General features: G+C 36.9%; 2 protein-coding genes across 3 annotated transcripts; one reads left to right on the top strand and one right to left on the bottom strand.

Annotated features, from left to right (window-relative positions):
- The first annotated feature begins 1,681 nt into the window (after window positions 1–1,681).
- Window positions 1,682–7,465, top strand: LOC113049809 (U4/U6 small nuclear ribonucleoprotein Prp4-like). Of its 2 annotated transcripts, XM_026212455.1 has the most exons (13): window positions 1,682–1,939; window positions 2,445–2,631; window positions 2,986–3,073; window positions 3,179–3,258; window positions 3,368–3,461; window positions 3,552–3,645; window positions 3,951–4,010; window positions 4,119–4,242; window positions 4,324–4,413; window positions 4,565–4,687; window positions 6,351–6,458; window positions 6,563–6,681; window positions 7,001–7,465. In XM_026212455.1, exons 1-13 carry the CDS (start codon window positions 1,720–1,722, stop codon window positions 7,192–7,194), a joined length of 1,581 nt encoding a protein of 526 aa, XP_026068240.1. In that variant the 5' UTR covers window positions 1,682–1,719; the 3' UTR covers window positions 7,195–7,465. The 2 variants fall into 2 exon arrangements, with proteins under 2 accessions (XP_026068240.1, XP_026068239.1); XM_026212454.1 differs by lacking the exons at window positions 1,682–1,939; window positions 3,552–3,645 and having other exon boundaries at window positions 2,955–3,073; window positions 3,952–4,010.
- Window positions 7,466–7,509: 44 nt separating this feature from the next.
- rnf224 (ring finger protein 224) lies at window positions 7,510–11,501 on the bottom strand. The gene is made up of 3 exons (XM_026212456.1): window positions 10,347–11,501; window positions 9,323–9,533; window positions 7,510–7,825 (listed from the first exon to the last, which is right to left on the bottom strand). Exons 1-3 carry the CDS (start codon window positions 10,424–10,426, stop codon window positions 7,544–7,546), a joined length of 573 nt encoding a protein of 190 aa, XP_026068241.1. The 5' UTR covers window positions 10,427–11,501; the 3' UTR covers window positions 7,510–7,543.
- Window positions 11,502–25,957: the final 14,456 nt, after the last annotated feature.

Genomic DNA, 25,957 nt, shown 5'->3' with positions numbered 1-25,957 from the left:
AATTTCATAATTTATCAGTTTATATTTAGATTAAAGGCCCACATTATTAGTACAGTTCATTTAATAATTCGTTTTGGTATATATATATATATATACAGTACAGACCAAAAGTTTGGAAACATTACTATTTTTAATGTATTTGAAAGAAGTTTATTCTGCTCATCAAGCCTGCATTTATTTGATCAAAAATACAGAAAAAACTGTAATATTGTGAAAAAAACTTAAAATGATAGTTTTCTATTTGAATATACTTACAAAAAAAAAAAAATTATTCCTGTGATGCAAAGCTGAATTTTCAACATCATTACTCCAGCCTTCAGTGTCACATGTAACATCCAGTCTATCACATGATCATTTAGAAATCATTCTAATATTCTGATTTATTATGAATGTTGGAAACAGTTTTGCTGTCTAATATATTTGATGAATAAGAGGTTAAAAAGAACTGCATTTATATATATATATATATATATATATATATATATAAAAAATTATAATAATATATATTCTAATAATATATTTTCTTTACTATCACTTTTTGTCAATTTAACACATCCTTGCTGAATAAAAGTATTACTGACCCCAAATTATTGACCAGTAGTGTATATTGTTGTTACAAAATATTTTAAAAACATAATTGTTATTTTTTTTTCTTTTTATTCATCAAAGTATCCTAAAGAAGTATCACATGTTCTAAAAAAACATTAAGCAGCAGAACTGTTTCCAACTTTGATAATTTTTATCATATTAGAATGATTTCTAAAGGATCATGTGATAATGATCCTAAAAATTCAGCTTTGCATCACAGAAATAAATGATAAATTAAAGTATAATAAATGAAAAAACAATTATTTTAAATTGTAATAATATATCACAATATTACATTTTTTTTTTCTGTATTTTTGGTCAAATAAATGCAGGCTTGGTGAGCAGAAGAAACTTCTTTCAAAAACATTAAAAATAGTAATGTTTCTGACTCTTAAATGAATTTAATAAATAAACCCACCCTGAGAGATAAATAAGTAAATAATTATATAATAATTGCTGCAGCCCCTACAACCAGGGGGTCTCAATGTGACTTAAAATGGTACACCAAAACATGCATTGAAATAAATCAGCGAGGTTTAGAATCTCTACTCCACAGTTCACGCTTCAGCCTAATAAGAAAAATAATAAATTGATAATGATTCAACCGCTGGATGTCACTATTGTACAGAGTAAAACAGGCGGATATGAGGACATACTGTACGCCGGGTATCCTGCGTCGTGTAGTCGTGTTTGCAGAGAATACACATTAGATTTCATCTAAACAATCTTTTTTTTTTCTTTTTTTAAGCAAATTATTTGTGCGTGTGTGAAAGGATAAAGGTTAAGTGAAGAGTTAGTTGAGCTGGTTGAGATTGTAGCTTCTCTCAGACAGTTAGTTTCTGAGCACCCTGCAAAAATACTGCTGTAACTATACAGTAATACATCATGTGGTAGTAATATAATACTGGATGATTGCAGTTTTCATATAGAATGGTATTTACGTTGTGCTTCAGTGTAGTTGATAGAATATCACTGTACTATGCACTGTATTTTTGTTAGTTAAGGAGCACCATCTGACACTGTATGTCCTGTCATTGTATATTATCAATCAAAGTAAAAGTTGGAATGGCTAATAAGGTATGATGTAGAACTGCCTATATATTATCTGTAAATAAGATACTCAGGTTTAAAATGATGCCTGTTTTAAGTATCAGATACTCTGTGGTTGTTGGACAAATAGTTGAAAAGATGTCGGATGAAGACGAAGCTCCAGTTGTGAAAAAGTCCAGAATCTTCTATGGAAGCCTCGAAGAAAAGGAGAAGGAGCGTCTCAGCCGGGAAGGAATATCTTCCGCTGCCAAAGATGCTGTTAAAGCTGCCATTGAGGCCGGACATATTAATATCTCCAGTGGTAAGTTTGATAATTCAAGATAGTGAATCTTATCATCAGAGCCCAACTACAAACCATTCAATTCTTGAAATTTTGTCAAAGTGTTTTAACCCTAAGCCTACTGTAGTTTATTTCATTGGAAGAAGATTATTACCGGTATTAAATTTTTTCTAGAATTTCCCCTTTTTTATAAATTAAAAAAAAGTAACTTTTATAATTTAAAATGAACACTTGCTGGACTGAAGAAATGTATAAGTTTTAAGAGAAATCATATTAAAATGTAAGAATCAATTACAGTAATGTGACTTTTTGTTTAATCAGTTTGGGCCTATAAATAAAAAATAATTATTCCTAAAAAATTTGCTTCATGTTTTATTGTATCATATTATACAGGCCATAAAAGCCAGATGTATCAAACAGAATACATCTTTTCAAATGTCAGCTTTTACAGGGTTAGTCTGGGACAGGAAATGATGTTTGTTTGCTCTTGAGCAGTATTATTTGTATCTTGTTTCCCTCTCCTCAGGTGAGTCTATGGAGATGGAGGAGCGTGTGAGTGAGCGACAGGCTGAAGTGCTGGCGGAGTTTGAGCGAAGGAAGCGAGCGAGACAAATCACGGTCTCTACTGATGATGTAGAGGTCAAGGCCTGCCTCCGAGCTCTTGGCGAGCCAATCACGCTGTTTGGGGAGGGGCCTGCAGAGAGACGAGAGAGGTGGGTGGCCAGGTTTACTGACTATTGGTAAGCTTTGCAGCATATTCTAGGCGAGAATACTTTTGTATAAACCTTGATAAATTTTTTGCGGCGTTATACATATAACTCAGTTTTGACTAATTTAATTCCTCCTTGCTCAATAAAAGTATTACAAATATATATATATATATATATATATATATATATATATATATATATATATATATATATATATATATATATAACAAAAATAAAAGTACCAAACTATTGAAAGGTGGTGTACTTGACATTACATAAACACTGTATCTCAAATGACAGAATAAAACTGAAAAATAGATTTCCAGTTTTAGGTGTATCTGACTGTTTCCATCACAGACTGAGGAACATTCTTTCAGTAGTTGGTCCTGATGCCTTGAAGAAATCAAAGAAAGAGGATGAAAAAGCAAAACGGACTGCAGATGAGGTAAGAACACCTGATGTGGTTTGTTATATCCTTACGGTTACAGCAGACTGTGATAGATCTGAATGACTGATGGAAGGTGATTGTCTATGCATACGTTCTGTGCAGTATCAGCAGACGTGGTACCATGAAGGACCTTCCTCTCTAAAAGAGGCGCGTATTTGGTTAGCCAAGTATTCCCTACCCAGGTAGACAGAGGACAGATATAATTTTCGTGTTTCTAACAATCTAAATATAAAATGCATCAAAATGTATGTATTGTATGCTTTAGATCTGTGTTTTTGTTTGTCTCTCCAGAGCAGTGGAAAGGTTGGATGCTGCGAGGGCACAAAAAGAGATTCCAGAGTCGACGAGAACAGTTAAACAGCAAGAGCTTCACAAGACCCTGCGGGTATGCCCAGAAAAAGACACAGGCTTATGATGTGTGGTCATTTTCTTTCACTTTTAATGCTGTAAGTAATTATTATTGTGGTTTATTTAGAACGTGAATAACTTCTGCAGCCAAATTGGTGATGACCGTCCAATATCTCACAGCCAGTTTAGCCCCAACTCTGAATTGCTTGTGAATTGCTTGTCTCCAAATATTTGGAGTGACCATTTTGCCTGTAAAATAGAAGTGATTTTCCTGATACACTTGAACAGGTTTTTTTATTATTATTATTATTGTTTGAAGGCTAGTTGTTGGGCTTAATGTCTGTTGTAGAACTTGTTAATAAAAAAAAAATTTTTGGATTTAATAAATTGTTTACAAAGCAATTCTAAATAATATTTTAAAATATATGTTTGAGCATGAATTAAGAAGCATGTTCTTTGCCATGCAGATAGCCTTAGATGTTGATATGGTAATTAAAATAACTACTACTTTTACTGCTTTTTTGTAGGAGTGGCTTGTGTAAATTGTGGAAAGTCCCAGATTGTACACTTATCCGCACATTAAGAGGTAAATATAACAAATATGTTATGTAATGTTTATTCTTGAAGTTGTGTTTTTTTACATTCCTGTTTACTTTTACCACTGGATTCATTGAAGGTAACTCTTCTTTCTCAGGTCACAATACCAATGTGGGAGCAATTAGCTTTCACCCTCAAGCCACACTCACACTCGAGGAGTCCGATGTCAATATGGCCTCCTGTGCTGCGGATGGATCTGTTAAGCTGTGGAGTTTAGACAGGTGTATATTATTAGTATTTATTAAAAAATCGGTCTCCGTTTCTAAAGTAAAACATTAACGTTTACCTGTTCTTATCTGTAGTGATGAGCCTGTAGCAGACATTGAGGGGCACTCTATGAGGGTGGCTCGGGTGGCCTGGCATCCTTCTGGGCGGTTCCTGGGAACGACTTGGTATGAATGTTTATTTTTTCTGTTTTTCTGTATTTTTTTTTTTAGAAGTAAATGCAAAACAATGGTATACATTTTGGTGTTGGGATAAAACATTTCTGTCATATAATTAAAAGAACTGTTTTTTCTTTTTCTTTTTTTATTTGCTCTTTAGCTATGATAACTCATGGCGACTTTGGGATCTTGAAGTCCAAGAAGAAATTTTGCATCAGGAGGGTCATAGTAAAGGTGTCCATGACCTGCACTTCCACCCAGATGGCTCTCTGGCGGGAACTGGGTAAGGGCTTTGCACTGAACCCAGAGGCACTCCACTGTTTTTGTAAAAGAATAAGCACAACACTGTATCTGTACAGCTACTTTAATGCTCTTAGGAGTCCAAGCTGGTCTTACACTTAACATAAGTGGTTCCTAATCTTAAACCTGATTCCTCTGATTGCAGCATTGGTCCTGCAATATTCGCATTACCAGATAACCACTTTTCCTCTTTTTTTTTTGATTGTTCATTCAGTCTGCTTTTGATTGGTTGAATTTAGAGCTGTGAAATGTGACGATTTTTGATTGTGGATGATAAAAATGTCTCCATGATCTGCTTTTGAAGAAATATCGTAGTATTGTGCTACAGCGTACGTTCTGCCGCCTCCGTCATATACAGTTCAATGCCACATGCATTCACAGCTGTGTTAACTCAGCCGTAAGGTTACTCTCATTATTTCTGTTTGTTTTTAATGTGTTGATGACTGAGCGGTGATTGCAGTCAGGTACAAAGCACTGCACCATGTTGCTGTCGTTGTTGTTAACCGCTTTCAGACATGCACACAATATATAAAATACACGACGATAAATATAAAAATCAATATACAATACCTATATAAAACACTATTTATTTACACGATTGTAAATTCACTACATTCACTAAATAAAATAAAATTCACTGGGGGAAAATGTTCGCGCGGGAGGCCGTCATCAGATTTGGAAGTCGCTCAAAAGGCTCGTTCGAGCCACGGTTGTGGCTTTAGTCGAATTCAATGAGGCGCGGTGGTTTATGGGATGAGTAGTTCCTTCGCTCGAAATAAAAATATGTACACAGTCTTGTACCTTTTGACTTTTTTTGGATTTTCTTTTAATTTTTTCACTCAAAATGATATGTTATATGCTTATGAGTTCAGCCGTAGCTGGTTATCCTCACACATGCTCTAAAACTCTTTAGGAACTGATTTTTCCAAAAGTCAATGGGAGAAATGAATGGGAAATTTACTTGCGGCATCAGAGCTCTCTCGGGCTGTGGGCGGGACTGTGATGCTCTATAGATCACCCTAAAATTTTTGTTAATTTCTGTCATTATTTACTCATTGTCACGTTGTCCCAAACCTGTATTAATTTCTTTCTTGCGCTGAACATAAAATAATATATTTTGTAGAATGTGGGTAACCAAACAGCTACTGGTCCACATTGAATTAGATACTAGCAAAAATACTCTGGAAGTCACTGTGGACCAGCATTTATAGCATTTATGTTCAGAAGAAGAAAGAAACGCATTCAGGTTTAAAACCACTTTTGAGTGAGTAAATGGTGGTATAAAAATAAAACACTATGACAGAATTCACAGACAGCTGACAATTTTTATTTTTGAGTGAACTATTCCTTTAACATTAGTAAAACAACAAAACACAAAGAAAAATCTTATCTGCTATTTATATATATATTTTTGTTACATTTGAAAGGCTTTGTCTTTATAATAGGGAAAATAGTTTGGCTGTAATGCTCAGACATCTTGCAAAATAATAAAACCAACATCGTGATATTATATTTTTTCCAAATCGCCCACCCCTAGTTGAATTCTATTTTTTATGTAATTTATATTTGAATTATATTGTATTTTTGAAAAGACTGATATTTGTCTTCTTAATCCTTTATTTGTTGTGTTAATGTTATTCGTACAGTGGTTTGGATGCATTTGCTCGTGTCTGGGACCTGCGGACTGGTCGTTGCATCATGTTTCTGGAAGGACACCACCAAGAGATTTATAGCATCAATTTCTCACCAAACGGGTAAGTAAAAGAAATAGCATGTGCATATTGAAATGATTAAGTAAGGCTATTTACTGGTATTTAACCTTTATTTGATAATTATCCCCTAAATCTTCCTTGTACAGCTTTCACGTAGCAACGGGAAGTGGAGATAACACCTGTAAAGTGTGGGACCTTCGTCGTAGAAGGTGCATGTACACAATTCCTGCCCATGAGAACCTTGTGTCTTCAGTCAAGTTCCAACGTAAGTAGTTAAGAGTCATGTCAAGAGGACATTTATTATGAGTCATTGAGAGATTATTCATTCAAACATAAAAATACTCATCCTTTACTCGCCCCTCTTCTCAGCAACCTCAGAAAGTTCCCGAAATCAAAAAGCACTGTGGACTTTCAGCAGAATATGCGTGTTCCACCAAAGAAAAAGTCACACAGTTTTGTATGAACAAATATTTAATAGGATTTTCATAGGTCAATAGGTCAACTGACTGTCAAAGCTCAAATGAACTTGCAAATTTGTGTAACATTTTTGCAGTGTCAGTATTAAAAGAGTCACTTTCTTTTAGCTAATGACGGGCATTTTCTGCTGACTGGTGCATATGACAGCACAGCCAAAGTGTGGACCCATCCGGGCTGGTCACCTCTGAAGACTCTGGCGGGTCATGAAGGGAAGGTCATGGGGCTTGACCTTTCACCCAATGGACAGCTCATTGCCACCTGCTCTTATGACAGAACCTTTAAACTCTGGATGGCAGAATGAGATTCTGTTTGTCTCGATGCGGTTTTTATTTTTGCCCTACAGCTGGAAAACAACAAAGTTCAATTAAAACAAAAAATAGAATCAGATGTTCCCCACAATCTGAATTTTTGTAACAAGCAACACTTATTTCCAGTGGACTGTGAAATCCAATCTGTGCATTGTCCTGAATTGTCTCTCATGCCCATGTATCCTTTTCCATTTTGAGTTTAGCAGAATTTGACATTACTGATTCACTGGGTATCCAAATAAAATGTATTTTATTGTCCCAGGCAATTCTGTAAAGGAAGCTGTGACTTTCAGACAGCGGGATATCCACTGTCAAATGTTTTTGTACGTAATGTACGTGAATCTAGCACCACCAGCAGCAGAGCAGACAGTGTTTGCAACAAGGGCTTCTGTGGAAGCGATGATCTGCCACTGCCACATTGGCCCACGCTGAGGGGGGCTGATCTGTGATTGGCTGCTTTATAAAGGAGGGCTTGGTCTCCAGTGGTGCTTTCTGGCTGTAGGTTCGCTGGTTCTCCACTTCAGCTTTAACACCCAGAAAAGCTGCCAGGTCTAGGTCTAGACCAGTGGCGCCCCCGCGAGGTAGAGGAGTGTTCTGCCGGCACTGAGGACAGGGGATCCACATCTAGGGGATAAGAGAGTCAGCTACAAACATCTGACACTGCTCAGCTGAGGTGTGTGTGTGTGTGTGTGTGTGTGTGTGTGTGTGTGTGTGTGTGTGCGCATGTCAAACATCTACTATACAAATGTAATATATACAGCTTTATACAATACAGTTAAGAAAAGATAATGTTGTCATTTTCATCTTAATTTAGTTTAGCAACAACAGTTTCATTGTGGCAATACAAATTAAGTTTAATTATACAGCAGCTTTACTTAAGATCGTAATTCAGCTCATGTCATTTTAGTGGTGATTCAGAAAACTAGCTTCATGAAGTAAAATTTTTAGCCCAAGATTTCGCTTGATTAATCAATAAATTAAATATTGAATAATTTAAGCCAAGAGACTACTGGTGAAATCGGACTGATTGTCACGTAAGTCAGTTTTGTATTACAAGTTGTCTTATGATGTAATGTTTAAATATGCAAATGAGGTATTGCCTAATTAAGTTATTTGCATATATTTCCAGAACAGAAATCCGAAAATTGGGTAAAGCCAGGCTTACAATTGTTTATCACTCCATAAATCAGAAACATTTTGTCAGAAGCCATAAACAAACACAATTTAATGTTCATAGGAAGAAAGCGTTTAATATATATCATATCAGGCGAATTATATATAAACAAACCCTATTTTTTTCTGCAAAAATAGCAGTGCTCTTCCTCCGAATGTCTATGCTATCCTCTCTATCTGCCCTAAATAATATTGGGAAATTTGTATTGGATGGATAGTATGCGCACTGGGACGCGGGCAAGGTTTTGAAACATGTTCAGACAGGTAGTCCCGCCCCCAATCTCATGTCATTGGTTGACGACCAAAATAAATCTACGCAAAGCACATCTGGTTGCAGTATTTATTTATTTTTTTTATTATTTTTTTGCGTTCCCTTCTCTAAACAAAATAGCCTGTATCTTAGAGAGCTGTGGTACAACCCTTTTAAGTTATTATGGAAGATGACAGCTTTTTGCAAAAATGCCCCTAAGAATTATTAATTTATTTATGTAATGTCCTAAAATGTATTCATTGTGACAATTTTAACGATAATAGACCAGGATATCTTTTAATTTAGCAGACACTGTTGCGATGTTAAAAAGCTAGTATTTGTAGTTAATTAATATAATTGCATTATTATATTCATGAATATTCATATATATTCATGAATATAATATATTCATTCACAAATGGAATGAAAAGGTGCCGATTTTGAAGAAAAAACATTTGTAAGAAAACATTTTTTGGAAGCGATATCTGAAAGTAAAAAAAACTGTTAAAATAGATGGAATCTATTTATTTATTTATTAGGGTTAGGGTTATTAATCTAGCTTGTTAGTGCTGGATTATTAGCAGTTTTCCACATGCAAATCACAAACTCGGTGAACAATTTGTTTCGCACTTTAAAATAAACAGGTCAGGCAGAAATAGTGTCATTAGTGATATTTGTGATGGTAGCTGGAAGCCCACCTGGTCATTGATGAGGGTGTCCAGCCGCTTCAGACAGGTCTGGCAGAACGTGTGACCACAGTAGAGTTTGCGGGGGAGTCTCTCTCCCAGATTATACACACTGTAGCAGATGATGCAGTCCAGTTTACGGCTGTCCCTGGAGTTTTGTGCTCCAGCCTCCACGTCTCCTTCCACAGGAGCCTCAGACACAGGCCCATCTTCACCCGAGACCCTACAGAATGAGCTCAGTATGATACAAACATCTCCCAGTGCTTGCCTGAGATGTTCACTGCTGACTTTCTAATGGTTGATTATTTGTGGCCAACATAACTGGCCTAAAATCTTCAGTACGGGGGCAGCAATAAACATTTATTTGAATAATTAAACTTCTAGAATGCTCTTGAAAATATCAAAGCAGCCGGTTAAAATTGAAAAAATACCACAAAAGCAAAAACTAATCATTTACATCTCCCCCACAATATTTTACTCTTCCAGATACACTAGGTCAGCCGTTAAAGAGTGTGTAAGGCGAGTCGCATGTATCTGTTTACTATTATTGGCTGGCAGCAATGAAATTTGTATACACAAGATGTAATAGTAAAAGATCTGTATACTGTGGGTTCTCAACCTCTAACAGTGTTATTTTTATTCCAAACAAACGAACAAACACAAAACATAACCATAAAACATACAATGTGCTCAATCAACTTATGTGAAATATTAGATGGAAAAAGTTTTATTTGCATGATTTGTCAAAGACATTTCATTCTTTATAGCGAGAGCAGGAACCAGATGTTTATTTAATAGAAATCATCATTGCAAATATAATAAAATGAATAAAAAAAACACATGCACAATCTTAAGAAGAAATAAAGACAATTTCTTTCAAGTGAATGTAAAAAAAAAGACGTTTTTTACTCATTTGTTTCTCATTCGTATTTGATTTTCATTTGAAATAAGCACATTTTCAATGACATCTTATTTTAATATCACATAAGCAAGTTCCTAGAACTTCAAAAATGAATTTTCCATGCGGAGGATCTACCTGTCCACTTCATCCTTGTGTCTGTTCTGTGTGCCGTCGGTCTCCTGAGGTTCTGTCGTTCCGCTTGTCATTCCATCCATCTTTAAAGTACCAAAAGTCCAACTTCTGTCAACATTTTACAGCCGACTCTGTCTTGGTTTCTCCATGCTTCACATCCTCTGTCAGATAGTTTAACACTCGAGTGCACCCTCTGTTGCTTTCCTTGAAGTAGTCCTTGCAGTTCCCAGTAGCACGATCTCCGTCTCTGTTGCCGTTTGCTCTCTCTCTCTCTCTCTTTCTCAACCAACCACAACTGCCTCTCTGAAATGGAGGGCAAACAATGGTGTGCTTTCCCAGAGCCTTTAATATTTAAGCACCTCCTGTCACTGTGGACCTGTGCTGTTACACACACACAATTGCAAGTCCTCCCTTTAAAAAAACAAAAAAAAAACAATTGGTGCTTGTGGGAGGAGAGATGCATGTTGTTATGCGGGTGTTTTAATATTTAGTCCTGAGTAACACATGTATGCATCTTGATATAAACTGCTCTGTTGTTTTCTCTTATTAATTAAGTAATGATTTAATTCTCTCTTGCATATATTAAGGGAAAATTCAGAAAACATCCAAGAGCGAAGGAAAGGCCCACAGTCACAATGGCTTCTGAGAAGATTTGGGTTTAGTTTTGTGGAAAAACTTGAAATTAAAGACATCAGACATGTTTAGGGTGCAAGAAAGTAGAATGGGAGGAGGGCGTATCGCTTTACAGTCACAAAACAGGCCTGAAATTCAAGCCTAGTCACCCACAGACAGTCTGTCATCAATGTTTCCCTGCCAAATTAGTTCTGAGACCTTCATCACCCACATAGCACAGCTTCAGGATGATCATATAGGTACATATCTATTAATATTGACCAGGAGAAAGTGAAGTTGAAGGGGGTACAGCTCAATTAGAGTCACGTTAGATTTAATGAGTGTAACTGAGATCTGGATACCCATTTCCCTAGATGCTGGGGGACTTTAGGGGGGTTTGAGAGATGTGATGAATCACTCCAGATCTTTAGGAAAATGACACAAGAGATGAGAATTGGCACAAAAACACACAGTCCTGACTCTTGTGACGTCAAAGGCAGCAGTCTGGGAAAAACATTAAATCAGAGAATCCTGAAAGCATGCATCACTTTTTTACAAACATATAAAGCAGCACAACCATTTAATAAGAAAAATTTCTCGCACAGTGAATCAGCATAGAATGATTCCTGAAGGGTCATGTGACACTGAAGACTGGAGTAATGATGCTTTGCCGTCACAGGAGTAGATTTTAAAATAAGAAATGTTTTTCACGATATTACTTTCTTTTACTGTATTTTTGATCAAATAAATGGTGAACATAAGAGACTTCTTTCTAAAACTTAATAAAAAAAACTTCTGAATTTGTCGCAAAAATGTTGTCGGCTATTCAGGGCCACTTCTGAATGGTAGGTTGTTACAAACCAGCAGAGGTGAACATAACAAACTATATCTAAACCCTGACTCATTTGTTTGGGCAATACAATATTCAAGCTGTACTAAAATACAAAACCTAACAACAGGTAAGACAATGTTACTTATTTTGGGACGAGGGCTAGTAGTAAATATAAAAATGTACATTTACATTTAGTCAATTAGCAGACACTTTTACTTACAAACGAGGACAATAGAAGAAATCAAAACCCACAAGAGAGGAATAGTATCAAAACTCAACTCAAAAACAAGTAGATATAATATAAAAATATCTACTTGTTATCTACTTCAAGTATAACTCGTTTGAAGTAATGGTGCTTCATATAACATTATCCAGAGAAACCAATGTTAATGATAAATCCCCTGTTATGTTTGTACTGGCTACTGTATACAGGCCACCAGGGCACCATACAGACTTTATTAAAGAGTTTGGTGATTTTACATCCGAGTTAGTTCTGGCTGCAGATAAAGTCTTAATAGTTGGTGATTTTAATATCCATGTCGATAATGAAAAAGATGTATTGGGATCAGCATTTATAGACATTCTGAACTCTATTGGTGTTAGACAACACGTTTCAGGACCTACTCATTGTCGAAATCATACTCTAGATTTAATACTGTCACATGGAATTGATGTTGATAGTGTTGAAATTATTCAGCCAAGTGATGATATCTCAGATCATTATTTAGTTCTGTGTAAACTTCATATAGCCAAAATTGTAAATTCTACTTCTTGTTACAAGTATCGAAGAACCATCACTTCTACCACAAAAGACTGCTTTTTAAGTTATCTTCCAGATGTATCCGAATTCCTTAGCATATCCAAAACCTCAGAACAACTTGATGATGTAACAGAAACTATGGACTCTCTCTTTTCTAGCACTTTAAATACAGTTGCTCCTTTACGCTTAAGAAAGGTTAAGGAAAACAGTTTGACACCATGGTATAATGAGCATACTCGCACCCTAAAGAGAGCAGCCCGAAAAATGGAGCGCAGCTGGAGGAAAACAAAACTAGAGGTATTTCGTATTGCTTGGCGGGAAAGTAGCATATCCTACAGAAAAGCATTAAAAACTGCTAGATCTGATTACTTTTCTTCTCTTTTAGAAGAAAACAAACATAACCCCAGGTATTTATTCAATACAGTGGCTAAATTAACGAAAAATAAAGCCTCAACAAGTGTTGACATGTCCCAACACCACAGCAGTAATGACTTTATGAACTACTTTACTTCTAAAATCGATTCTATTAGAGATAAAATTGCAACCATTCAGCCGTCAGCTACAGTTTCGCATCAGACAGTGCACTATAGACCCCCTGAGGAACAGTTCCACTCATTCTCTACTATAGGAGAGGAAGAATTGTATAAACTTGTTAAATCATCTAAACTTACAACATGTATGTTAGACCCTATACCATCTAAGCTCTTAAAAGAGGTGCTTCCAGAAGTCATAGGTCCTCTTCTGACTATTATTAATTCCTCATTGTCATTAGGATATGTCCCCAAAACCTTCAAACTGGCTGTTATTAAGCCTCTCATAAAAAAGCCACAACTTGACCCCAGAGAACTAGTTAATTATAGACCAATCTCGAATCTCCCTTTTCTGTCCAAGATACTAGAAAAGGTGGTATCCTCACAATTATATTCCTTCTTAGAGAAAAATGGTATATGTGAGGATTTCCAGTCAGGATTTAGACCGTATCATAGTACTGAAACTGCTCTCCTTAGAGTTACAAATGATCTGCTCTTATCATCTGATCGTGGGTGTATCTCTCTATTAGTTTTATTGGATCTTAGTGCTGCGTTTGACACAATTGACCACAACATTCTTTTGCATAGACTTGAACACTTTGTTGGCATCAGTGGAAGTGCATTAGCATGGTTTAAATCGTACTTATATGACCGCCATCAGTTCGTAGCAGTGAATGAAGATGTATCATATCGATCACAAGTGCAGTATGGAGTACCTCAAGGCTCAGTTCTAGGGCCGCTACTCTTCACGCTTTATATGTTACCCTTGGGAGATATCATCAGGAAACATGGTGTTAGCTTTCACTGTTATGCTGATGATACGCAGCTCTATATTTCCTCGCAGCCCGGTGAAACACACCAATTTGAAAAACTAATGGATTGTATAGTCGATATAAAAAATTGGATGACGAGTAATTTCTTACTGCTAAATTCAGAAAAAACAGAGGTGTTAATCATAGGGCCTAAAAACTCTACTTGTAATAACCTAGAACACTGTCTAAGACTTGATGGTTGCTCTGTCAATTCTTCGTCATCAGTTAGGAACCTAGGTGTGCTACTTGATCGCAATCTTTCCTTAGAAAGCCACGTTTCTAGCATTTGTAAAACTGCATTTTTCCATCTCAAAAATATATCTAAATTACGGCCTATGCTCTCAATGTCAAATGCAGAAATGTTAATCCATGCATTTATGACTTCAAGGTTAGATTATTGTAATGCTTTATTGGGTGGTTGTTCTGCACGCTTGGTAAACAAACTACAGCTAGTCCAAAATGCAGCAGCAAGAGTTCTTACTAGAACCAGGAAGTATGACCATATTAGCCCGGTCCTGTCCACACTGCACTGGCTCCCTATCAAACATCGTATAGATTTTAAAATATTGCTTATTACTTATAAAGCCCTGAATGGTTTAGCACCTCAGTATTTGAATGAGCTCCTTTTACATTATACTCCTCTACGTCCGCTACGTTCTCAAAACTCAGGCAATTTGATAATACCTAGAATATCAAAATCAACTGCGGGCGGCAGATCCTTTTCCTATTTGGCGCCTAAACTCTGGAATAACCTACCTAACATTGTTCGGGAGGCAGACACACTCTTGCAGTTTAAATCTAGATTAAAGACCCATCTCTTTAACCTGGCATACACATAACATACTAATATGCTTTTTATATCCAAATCCGTTAAAGGATTTTTAGGCTGCATTAATTAGGTAAACTGGAACCGGAACACTTCACATAACACCGTACTTTCTACATCATTAGAAGAATGGCATCTACGCTAATATTTGTCTGTTTCTCTCTTGTTCCGAGGTCACCGTGTCCACCAGATCCAGTCTGTGTCCAGATCAGAGGGTCACTGCAGTCACCCGGATCCAGTACGTATCCAGACCAGATGATGGATCAGCACCTAGAAAGGACCTCTACTGCCCTGAAAGACAGCGGAGACCAGGACAACTAGAGCCCCAGATACAGATCCCCTGTAAAGACCTTGTCTCAGAGGAGCACCAGGACAAGAACACAGGAAACAGATGATTCTTCTGCACAATCTGACTTTGCTGCAGCCTGGAATTGAACTACTGGTTCAGTCTGGTCAGAGGAGAACTGGCCCCCCAACTGAGCCTGGTTTCTCCCAAGGTTTTTTTCTCCATTCTGTCACCGATGGAGTTTCGGTTCCTTGCCGCTGTCGCCTCTGGCTTGCTTAGTTGGGGTCACTTCATCTACAGCGATATCATTGACTTGATTGCAAATTAAAACAGACACTATTTCAACTGAACAGAGATGACAACTGAATTCAATGATGAACTGCCTTTAACTATCATTTTGCATTATTGAGACACTGTTTTCCAAATGAATGTTGTTCAGTGCTTTGACGCAATGTATTTTGTTTAAAGCACTATATAAATAAAGGTGATTGATTGATTGATTGAAAAAAAGAATAGACAATGCTAGTGTAAGAGGGGCCATTTAAAAAAAAAAAAGAACAGAAAAAGAAGGCTAGTTTTAAGAGGGTAATTTTTTCATTACAAATAAATAGAAAACAATTAGATAAAATTAGAAAAAGAAAAATTGTCATCATCAAAACTCACCATCATGTTGTTCCAATCCGGTATGACTTCTTAATGTGAAAAATATAAAAACAGATTTTTAAGAATGCTGGGAAGAAAACATTAAAGCCCTCTGGCTTCACACAAACAGACACATGGATAAATTATTACAGGGTACACTTTTCTCTGTCAGCCGCGACACGATGCGATTACGATTTGAAAAAAAACAGTGTATCCTTGTGGCACGGCTGATACAGAAGAGCGTAAGCTGCTTGTGTTCAGCTCGTATTCTCCAAAATGGCACTACGCTGATGCAGAGAGACACTGAGGAGAGGAATTGTTGAATAGTCATTATTTTTGTTTTATTCACATACAGAAAGTATTCTCGTTGCTTCATAACATTAAGGTTGAACCACTGATGGCAGATGGACTATTCTGAAGATGGTTTTGATACTTTTCTGGACCTTGACGGTGTAATTTACTTGGTAGTCTATGGGACAGTCACAAGCCTCCCGGTTTTCATCCAAAACATCTTAAAGTGTGTTCTGAAGATGAAGTAAGCTTTTACGGATTTGGAAAGACATGGTGGAGTATCCCTTTAGGAGTCAAGAAGGTTGAAAACGAATATCTTACAGTAATGTACTGCATCCTACACTTTACACCAGCAGATGACAGCACAGAGCAAATCTTCTTCATGGCGGTCAACTGTAACTCACTAAACATTTATGATTTCTTTTGCTTTGCCATCTCTAAATGGTGAAGTTATATTATTAATCAGTCACAAAAGAGAAGTATGGGATGGAGTATTTCCTCCAGAATAGCGGTTTTGGTTGCTGCAGCATATTTGTCAGTCTCTGATTTCACATGTTGGCAATGTGGACGAAGAAATCCAAGTTTACAATGTCCTTCTGCTGGCACAATGAGGGCAATCAGACGTCATTGGTCCTATCAATCCTTTGTTTAGTGTGTGCATGTATCTGTGTGTTCGGTGTAGTTTGTCTTTGCATGGGAACTCACCTTTGTGGACACCACACAGATCTCAACTTTCCCATGAACTCTTGATCATTATCTCGCGTGTAGGGTTGTGTTGCGGTAAGAAATTATGACATATGCAAATCCCATGACATTGTAAACACAGTAAAAGGTGAGGACCTGCTTTTTAAAATGAGATCTCTTTAGTTTATTTGGACTTGTAGTGGATAAGGAAAAACAATTACTGAATACCGTCCTCAGAGGACTCTGGCTACCCTAAATATTTACAATGTCTCTTAAACATTTTAACAGAGTTCATAAATCTATTTCCTGTAGATAAATACACATGAGACTAAAGTAGTGTTCACACTGACTGCATTTTGCTGTATTTTTCAAACCTGGTCAAAACTGGATTGTTGAGAGAGAGAGAAAAAAAAGTTAAATCGATGTGTAAGAGTGTTTACACTTACTCTTACACGTAGTTCAGTTCCCTTGGTCCTTTTGTCTGGACTCAAGAAGAAAATTAGGTAACACTTTAGAATAAGGTTCCATTAGTTAATGTTAGTTAATGTATTAATTAACATGAACAAACAATGAATAATACATTTATTACTGTATTTATTCATCTTCATTAATGTTAGTTAATGAAAATACAGTTATTCATTGTTAGTTCATGGTAATTCACAGTGCATTAACTAATGTTAACAAGCACAACTTTTGATTTAAATAATGCATTAGTAAATGTTGAAATTAACATGAACTAAGACTTATAAATGCTGTAGAAGGATTGTTCTTGCTTAGTTCATGTTAACGAAAGTAGTTAACTAACATTAACTAATGGAACCTTATTCTAAAGTGTTACCGAAAATTATACATTTAGTCCTTGGTTCACTCAGCGTCCACACTGTCATTTTTAACAAGAAACCTAAAGACACATAACAAAAGACATAAGGATATGTTCACGCGCAGACTGGAAAGCTTTAATGATGTGTATTTTGGTAACTTACTAAATATCCAAAACTGCTGTGTGCTGGGCTAAATGCTCATTAAATGCTTGTATATATGGTGGTATTTTTACCAGCTAATTCACAAAGAGCTTATAAAAAGTGCAAAGGAAAACAGTTCCAGGAAATCCTATGTTTGCACTCACAAATCTGCTGCAAGACAGAGCTTCTGATGCCCTGGACCAAACTGTAATGGGCAACATAGCTCCTTTGTACCAGATTTCATTTCAATCAAAAGAACCGGAAGTGACAAGTCGCAGTGCGTCATTCAATGAAGTTCCATTAAACCTACTAGAAGGAGCTAATGGGCTCATGTTAACCACTCAAACCTTAAAAGAATAGTTCCGCCAAAACATAGAATTCTGTCTTTTGTGTGCGAAAAAATAAATAAATAAAAATAACTTTATTCAACAATATCTTCTTTTTTTTGTGTGTCAGCCTTCTACACACTTTTACAACAGTACCATGACGCATGCTTTTTTGTTGCTCTGCTTGCAAACAAGGCACAGCACATCGGGATTCCACGTCATCGGCAGCATCACAAGCATCTACATGTGCTACTTTCATGAATGTGTGTTGAAGTCATTATTTTTGTTTTCTTGCACTCCTTGTAGATTCATAAAATAACAGCTGATTCTCTGATATAAACTCTTTTAATGATGTCCTTACTACCTTTCTGGGCCTTGAAAATGGTAGTTGCGAAGCGGTCTATGCAGGGACAGAAAGCTCTCGGATTTAATCAAAAATACTTTAATCTGTGTTTTGAAAATGAACAAAAGACTTGTGAGGTGAGGTGAGTAATTAATGAATTTTGGGGTTAACCCCATGCACACACTCTTTTGGCCAAATGCTGCTTTCGACCCTTGCAGTCCTCCTCCAAGCTCAAATTGTGGTGAAGCAATGTTACCAGTGGTTCTCAACCATTTTGACTCCATCACCTCATACTTTACACAACTACATTCTACTACAATTACAACTATATAATTATATTCAAAGGCCTTGACTTTTCCAGTTGTCCATGATTTATTTGATTAAAATAAATAAAATACTTTAAAATTAATATTTATTTTAAACACATTTGCAATTATTTATTTTTTTACAAGATTGTATTAATGACTGTTACAGGTCTAGAAATAACTGAAGGAGCTTACATTGTGAGTAGCCTTCTGAATCATAAAATGATAAATCGCACACCCTGTTGTCCCGTGGGCTTCACAGACACGCACAAGCAAGGACCTCAAAACCACAAGTTCACAGCAAATGTGCCATATGGGGACAATTTGTAAAATGTTATGCAAATAATGCAACAATGCAATGCCTTATGCAACGACTAGTACCAACAGCGGTGGAGACAATGATCACGTGATCTGTCTCCTGATACAACTGGATACTGCGGTGACTCAGTGACCCCCAGCGAGTCTAAACTGAAGTGCTGTGGTAGATATTTGATTCTCTCACGAACCTGAGATACCAGCCTCTGCCAGCTGGGTGTGTCCTTTGATTATAATGGATACTATTTAATAACCACAGGCTTTAAATGGTCTGAGAACTGCATTTAGGCTCATTTGAGGAGCAAGTCACCGCAGAGTCATAACCTGGGAAACATATGTCAAAAATTATGTAAGATACCACGTGTTGAGGAACTCGTTTTTGTGAGTGTGAGAAAAGAATTTGACTTAGTTTCAGTAAGGATCAAGTTGTTTTCTATTTCCTTGTTGATTTGTTTAATTTACCGCTGTTTGTTTTGGGAGAGCTGCTTTTTGCTCTGCTTTTACAAGTGGCGTCCTATTCTCAAAGACTTCAGATGGACTTACAGTACCATCACTAATATAAAAAATGTAACACCCAAGCCACTGAAACCCACTGAATGAGAAAGAGAGAAAGAGAATGACACAGAAAGTAAGACAATGATTCACTTAGTGTGGAATGTAATCCGGTCACTTGCATGTTTGACTATGGAACCAGTCTCTGATCAGTTCCTGTTTTCTTTTGGGTCACTGCCACAGGATTTGAATCGAATCATAAAACCACGAGAGTTTCCACATTGTGTCACATGACTAAATGGCCCAACTGCTTATGTCTTTGAAGTCATGAGCCATTTAGTCTTTAGAATCTAATGTTAAAAGGATTTTTGGTGATGCTAATGCTATATCATCTCTGCAATGATCATGAGAAAATGATTGTTGACATGAGATCAGAAAACATGAGAAAACTTGTTGAAGAGAGGTGTGCTTCTAAGTGATGCAATTTCAAATTCTGACCTGGTGGGTGATAAAATGTGTGAATGGAAATCCCATAGACTTACACTGAATAAGAGAATAAGACACACAGTAAACCCACAGTAATGCAGTAAAAGCAATGCACACCTTAGCAGTCGGACATAGCAACATTTTTACAGTCACCCACAACAACCTAGCAACCACACTGCAACGTGTTAAAAAATAACTCAAAACGTGTTCTGGGAAGATGTGGGAATTTTTTCGGCATGACCCTCGCAATGCATAATGGGCATACACTGGTGGTACGCGGGTAGGCAAGTTCGGTCCTAGAGAGCCGCAGACCTGCAGAGTTCAGCTTCAACCTTAATCAAACACACCTGAACAAGCTTATCAATCCACTCAGGATTACTAAGGTACAGGCAGGTGAGGGGTTTTTTCAGGGTTGGAGCTGAACTGTGCAGGACTGCGGCTCTCTAGGACCCAACTTGCTTACCCCTGCACTAGCCAATGTGTGTACATCAGTTGTACACTCGTTATTGCAGTGCATTATGGGACTGAATGAGTGCCTTCGCTAATGTCCACTAAATTGTGCCCTATTTAATGGTAGGGGCAATTTTTGAGACCGCCCAACTCCTTATGAAAACACTTTTGCAACTGCATAGAAACCCCCTAGGAGCCACCCATAACATGAAACCGAACAAAAACAGCAACTGCATATCAACCTCCCACAATCACTGGCAACCAAACAGCAATATGCTAAAAATATATAGATGTAGTTATGTTTCTAAGAATAGAAGATATTTGTTTCTCAGGAGTACATGATTTTCAACACTGTCTTTGTTTTTCTGCAATGTTTTATTTATTAATTTATTTTTTGCTCTTTTAACAATAGCGTTGTTTGTGCTGTTAGCTGCACCATGAGGCGCAAAAACAGAGTCATAGATGCTATTGATAGTTTCTTCTGTTTTGGTCTAACTATCTAGTTCTTTGTTGCTGATGTTTGTGTTGGCTGTCACTGGGGCTACCTTTGATTGAAGAGGTCTGAAGTGCCTCTTGAACTCTTTTCAAACCACTTTAACCTCTGAAAACAGAACCTGGTCAGACACGGCCTTGTTTATAATTCTTCTAACTTCAATCATCAAATGAGATCAAACGTGGGTGGGGTGGATTTCACGTGTGTATGTCAGCTGGTTCAGTCCGGATGGGCCTGCCACCTCCACAAAAATTTCAGATGCACCTTAAAACTCCCAGCAACACCATTTTTAGCTCACTAGTCAACAATGTCCTCATTCTCAGGCCTTGAAAAGAATGTGTTGGAACCTGTATGTGTGCATTGATATTGTGTTTTGTCATTGAACGCCCAATGACGCCATTCCATCAGGACGATCTATGCTTACAGAACACAATCTGGTCAAAGAATTACTAAGCATTGCAACTGAACAGGAAATCATGGTAAAAGTGTAACTACAAACAAAATGAATCACCTACAAACAAAAGAAATTCTTGGAAATAGGTGCATGGGTAGTTATTTATATATATATATATATATATATATATATATATATATATATATATATATATATATATACATACACACACACACACACATGTTTAGGTTGAGATTTAAGATTTTAGTTCAAAATTAAAACATACTGTAGGTCAATAACATTATAAAGCCATTGCATTAAATATCAAAGCAAGTAATATTTCCCCCCCAGAATTCACTTCCCAGAGACATTTTTACAATTATGTTTTTCATCTGATCTGTCAGTGATTTCAGACAGCTGGACGCAGGTGTAGTTCATCACTTTAACTATAAACATCATCCACTAATGTTTGACAACCACAAGGTCACACTCACAATACTTTTCATTTTCAACAGTGTGTCCGTTTTTGTGATTAAAACTTCTTTAAATAAACACCATTTGATTTGATATTTTGCTATCTAATACAATTTAATCTAATGCTAATGTGTGTATCTATCTATCTATCTATCTATCTATCTATCTATCTATCTAGATAGACAGATAGATAGTTCACACAAAGTGAAAATATTTTCATCATTACGTACCTTCATGTTATTTCAAAATTAGTTTCAAAGTTTGCTGAACCACCATCGAAAGTCTATGCAACCAAACATTTGATTTAAAAAACACACCAACCAAGGTTTAATCAGATGTAATTTATACTTTTATTTACATTGTCCAGAATGCATACGCTGTACATAGAACATATCAAATACATTTGATGATAAACTTTTTTGAAGAGTCAAAGTTTTGGTTGCATGGACTTTTAATAGAGACAGAAACTATGGTTACAATAAAAATATATAATATGTCATTTGAAGATGAATAAAAGTCTAATGGGTTTAATGTAACATGAGGATGAGAAATTGATTTTCAATTCGAAGTGAACCCTTTAAAGGTAGAAATGTTCCTCTTAAATTAATATGAGTTCATAAAAGCTGCAAATAACAAAAGAATTACAAAAACGTTGGTAAATAGTTTTATATGAAGCAGAGCATGTCACACTGCAGGACAGTACCCATACATATGTTTTCACTACTTTTATTGCATTACAATTAGCTCAAGACTGAACGAAATTTAATGACGTCAAGTTTTTGTAATAGGTTTCTCTTTCAACAAAAACCAAACCCAGACACCTTTTAATTCTCTCTCAGCATTTAAAACTGCAGCACCCTTTTACTTTCCCATTCAGAAGTAGTTTAAAAAGTAAATTCTGTTAATGTTTAACAAAGTTAAAACAAGGCTGTGGACAAGAGTCTGTGTGCTCCTCTCAGGCCCAGCCAAACTGGGATGTTTGCAGAAAGCATAACCACCTTACACAACAGCATCCACAGGGCAAAGTAGCTTTATCAGGCGTCCGTTTGATGAATTTTTTTCTTCTTCTTTTTATTTACTGTATCTTGTCTGGAACAAGTCGTCGTACTGTAATATTAATATAGTAATTTTAACATTAGCATTCCTGAACTCTCATTAACCCACCCCCCCTCACACACACAACATGAACACCCAAGGGTGGGGTTACATACACACTGCCATGTTTAAACAAGACTCACGGTCAGCTGGATTGCCACCGCCTCCTTTTCCCTCCAGCCTGGTGGCTCAGGTTTGTCTCACCTTATTTCGGAAACACGGAAGAACAGAAGTCACAGCAGAAACAGCGTGCAGCTGTGAAAACTGATTCCCACCAAACAAATCGCCCCCAGGCCTCTGCCGGTAAGCAGTTTCTCTGTATTTAAATAATCACTGACACAGGAAAAGTTAATTGTTATTTGTTTTTACTTTTTTACAAGGAGAGGGGGGGAATGGTTATAAGAATCTTGTAATATCTTATTTACAATAGGGGCTTAGGATATAATTTAAAAATTAAGCATTAAAACAGTTGTAGTAACAACTAAGCATTTATATAATTCTTAAAGTTACACAAATACTAAATTAAAACTTAATTCAAGCAATATCCGATTTGAAATCGTGCTGTTGTCCGAGCATCAAAGTGACGTTACGAGGCCGCAGATATAACGTTAATCACTGGCCTGCTGTTATTCAGAGCACAAACAGCGTGGGACTGTGATATTGGTTTATTTTATAGGCTACATCTGTACAAAAAGCAATAAGTTTAAATTGAATAACTTTAACTTAAGTTAAAATTTTGCCAAATATTTTGTCATTTTCTGCACAGCCAGTAAAGATTTCAAGCGAAAATCAGTTGTTGCGTCTCCGAGCAAAACACAGTAGTGACGTTCATGATTGAATCAGCTGATGTGTTTGAAAGAATCGGTTCGGTGAACGATTCAATGGAAAAATGGGGGAAAAAAAGAACTAAAATTGGCTTTCCACCGTTGTGCTCTATTTCTGTCATACTTTTTATTTTAATGAAAAAACACTAAGAACGGTGTTTCATTCCGAATTGCTGCCAGTCACTTGTTTTGTTCATGAATTATCCATGTCTTTGAACGATTCAATGACACGCTCATAATGACAGAAAGACTTGTCGCCACCTACTGGTGTATTTGATGTAGACCTGCAGAAAACGTCACTGAATCCCCATAACTATCTGGATATCTGCTCAGCCAATCAAATTGTAAAGTGTGAAAGTGATGTGACATACAGCCAAATATGTGAGCCATACTCAGAATTAGTGCTCTGCATTTAACCCATCCAAAGTGCACACACACATCCCGTGAATACACACCCAGTGTGTTCTTATGGTTGTAGAACCATAACTAAAGGCCCTTTCACACATTAAGGATAGGAATCATTTTCAGAACAACAGTCACCTGTCTTTGAAGAGCTCAGGCATATAAAGTGGGAGATCACACAACTGCAGTGGGCTTTTAATAAACAGAACCGAACTCTTAGTTTGAATGGGTTTTGTTGTATAATGTGTTTTTGTCATACAATCTCTTATTTGCTGTGCAAAAGTTAAAACAAAGAAATAAATTTTCTTTCCCCAGGAATATTCAAGAAAAATCTGATATTTGGGACCAGTTATGTTTCAACCGTTTTAACAGACTGAAACCGAGGCTCTTGATTATTCGTTTTTGACTTGCTTTCTCCAGCCTGACACCATGAACATCTCTCTTGAGAACCCCTATGGTGATGTCACCATCCCTCGTGCCAAACTGCGGGATCCGGCTGATTCCAGCACCATCATCATGAACCCAATGGCCTTGGAGAGCACCTACAACAACCGCAACTCTGCCTTAAACCCCTACAGCAGCTTCAAGACCCCAGGCGAGAACAACACCTCAAGTGTACCAGTTTACGGACAGGCCAGGAACGGCAGCCAGAACCCCCCTCCGGCTTACACGGTGAGGGAGAGCGAGGAGCAGGTGGGACGCTGCTACGCCTGTTGCTGCCGGAGGAAGAAGTGAGACTAGATTTACCCTGTGAAGCAAAGGATTATGGGTTTACCATTGGGAACCACCATTCCACCTCTCAAATTTTGGAAGCCAAATGCTATACAGTTCTAAAATGGCTGGATTTTGCTATTACATGAACTTGGAGATCATACTGCGGTTTGGACAAAACAAGACCTGACCTTCTGTGACCGCACCGAAACCTATTATATGAAATATTTACATTTGGATTACATCATTGTTTAGTTAAATTGGCACAGTTAAGTTCAGCTGGATTGCAGCCTTACCTTTATTTGCCTCCATCAATGGCATGCTCAGATACTCTTCTTCATTTTGGCATCACCCAATTGTTCCCATACACTTACTTAAAATAACTAATGTTAAAGTTATTCGACTAATGTTGTTGTTTTTGTTGTTAATGGAGTGTTTCTATAAATGTATAATGAGGTAAAACAGGTTTTATTGGTGCACTCAGCGGTGGGCTCTCTTGAAAATATGTCCAGGTGGACTTCTCCAAGTTTCTTTAGGTTTTTGAGCCACACCCTGACATGCCGTCAAACACAGGTGACTGAAACTTGAGGAAGGGATCCAAAAAAGGACACTGTCAGCTTTTAGTACAGGACGAGTGTTGTGCCAACAGAGTTTCTATTGAACGAGCTTTTCTGGTTACTGTAGACACACCGCTGACACAATGTGTCTAGGATTGCCAAAGGGATTATTTAGTGCAACATAAAACCCTTTTAGTACTATATTATGTGATTATAAGCAATATTATGGTAGTTAGATTAAATACAATGGGTCGTTGACAGGTTATTTTTGGCCATGAGACTGTGAGCCCGACTATTGTAAATATGATAAAATATGCCAACCAAAATGTTTTGGATGTCTGTATATGTTAAGACACGATGATCAATATATTTTTTGATACATAAAATCACATTTATCTCTGTAAGCAATTGTTTTCAACTCATTTTACTTCTGAACTACTCAGCGTGCCTTACAAGGTGACTCAAATTCTTTCTAGCTGAGTAAAGGCAGTATTATCAGACAGCAGCTGAACCGGTTTGTGTCCTGAGAGCAAGTTCCTGGAACAAATACACGTGGAGTCCGGATCAGCCAGTTTACAGGTGTAAAGAAACTTTGTGACCTGGAATCTCAAGCACTACAGTATTTCCGGTATATAGGGTTATTATACAATATTGACATTAGTCGTAGATTTTAGATTTATTTTCAGCATAGTGCCAAAGGCTTAGTCTAA

Source organism: Carassius auratus, chromosome 30, assembly GCF_003368295.1.
Source record: "Carassius auratus strain Wakin chromosome 30, ASM336829v1, whole genome shotgun sequence".
Lineage (NCBI taxonomy): Eukaryota > Metazoa > Chordata > Actinopteri > Cypriniformes > Cyprinidae > Carassius > Carassius auratus.
The sequence above is the reverse complement of the archived record's forward strand: the minus strand, read 5'-3'. Positions and strand labels throughout refer to the sequence as shown.

Coding starts and splice junctions, on each gene's coding strand:
- LOC113049809 (XM_026212455.1), top strand. CDS start 1,720: ATGATGCCTGTTTTAAGTATCAGATACTCTGTGGTTGTTGGACAAATA. Junction 3,462..3,551: donor AGCTTCACAAGACCCTGCGG/GTATGCCCAGAA, acceptor TGGTTTATTTAG/AACGTGAATAACTTCTGCAG. Junction 6,459..6,562: donor ATCAATTTCTCACCAAACGG/GTAAGTAAAAGA, acceptor TTCCTTGTACAG/CTTTCACGTAGCAACGGGAA.
- rnf224 (XM_026212456.1), bottom strand. CDS start 10,426: ATGGATGGAATGACAAGCGGAACGACAGAACCTCAGGAGACCGACGGC. Junction 9,534..10,346: donor CACAAGGATGAAGTGGACAG/GTAGATCCTCCG, acceptor CTCATTCTGTAG/GGTCTCGGGTGAAGATGGGC. Junction 7,826..9,322: donor ACACCCTCATCAATGACCAG/GTGGGCTTCCAG, acceptor CTTATCCCCTAG/ATGTGGATCCCCTGTCCTCA.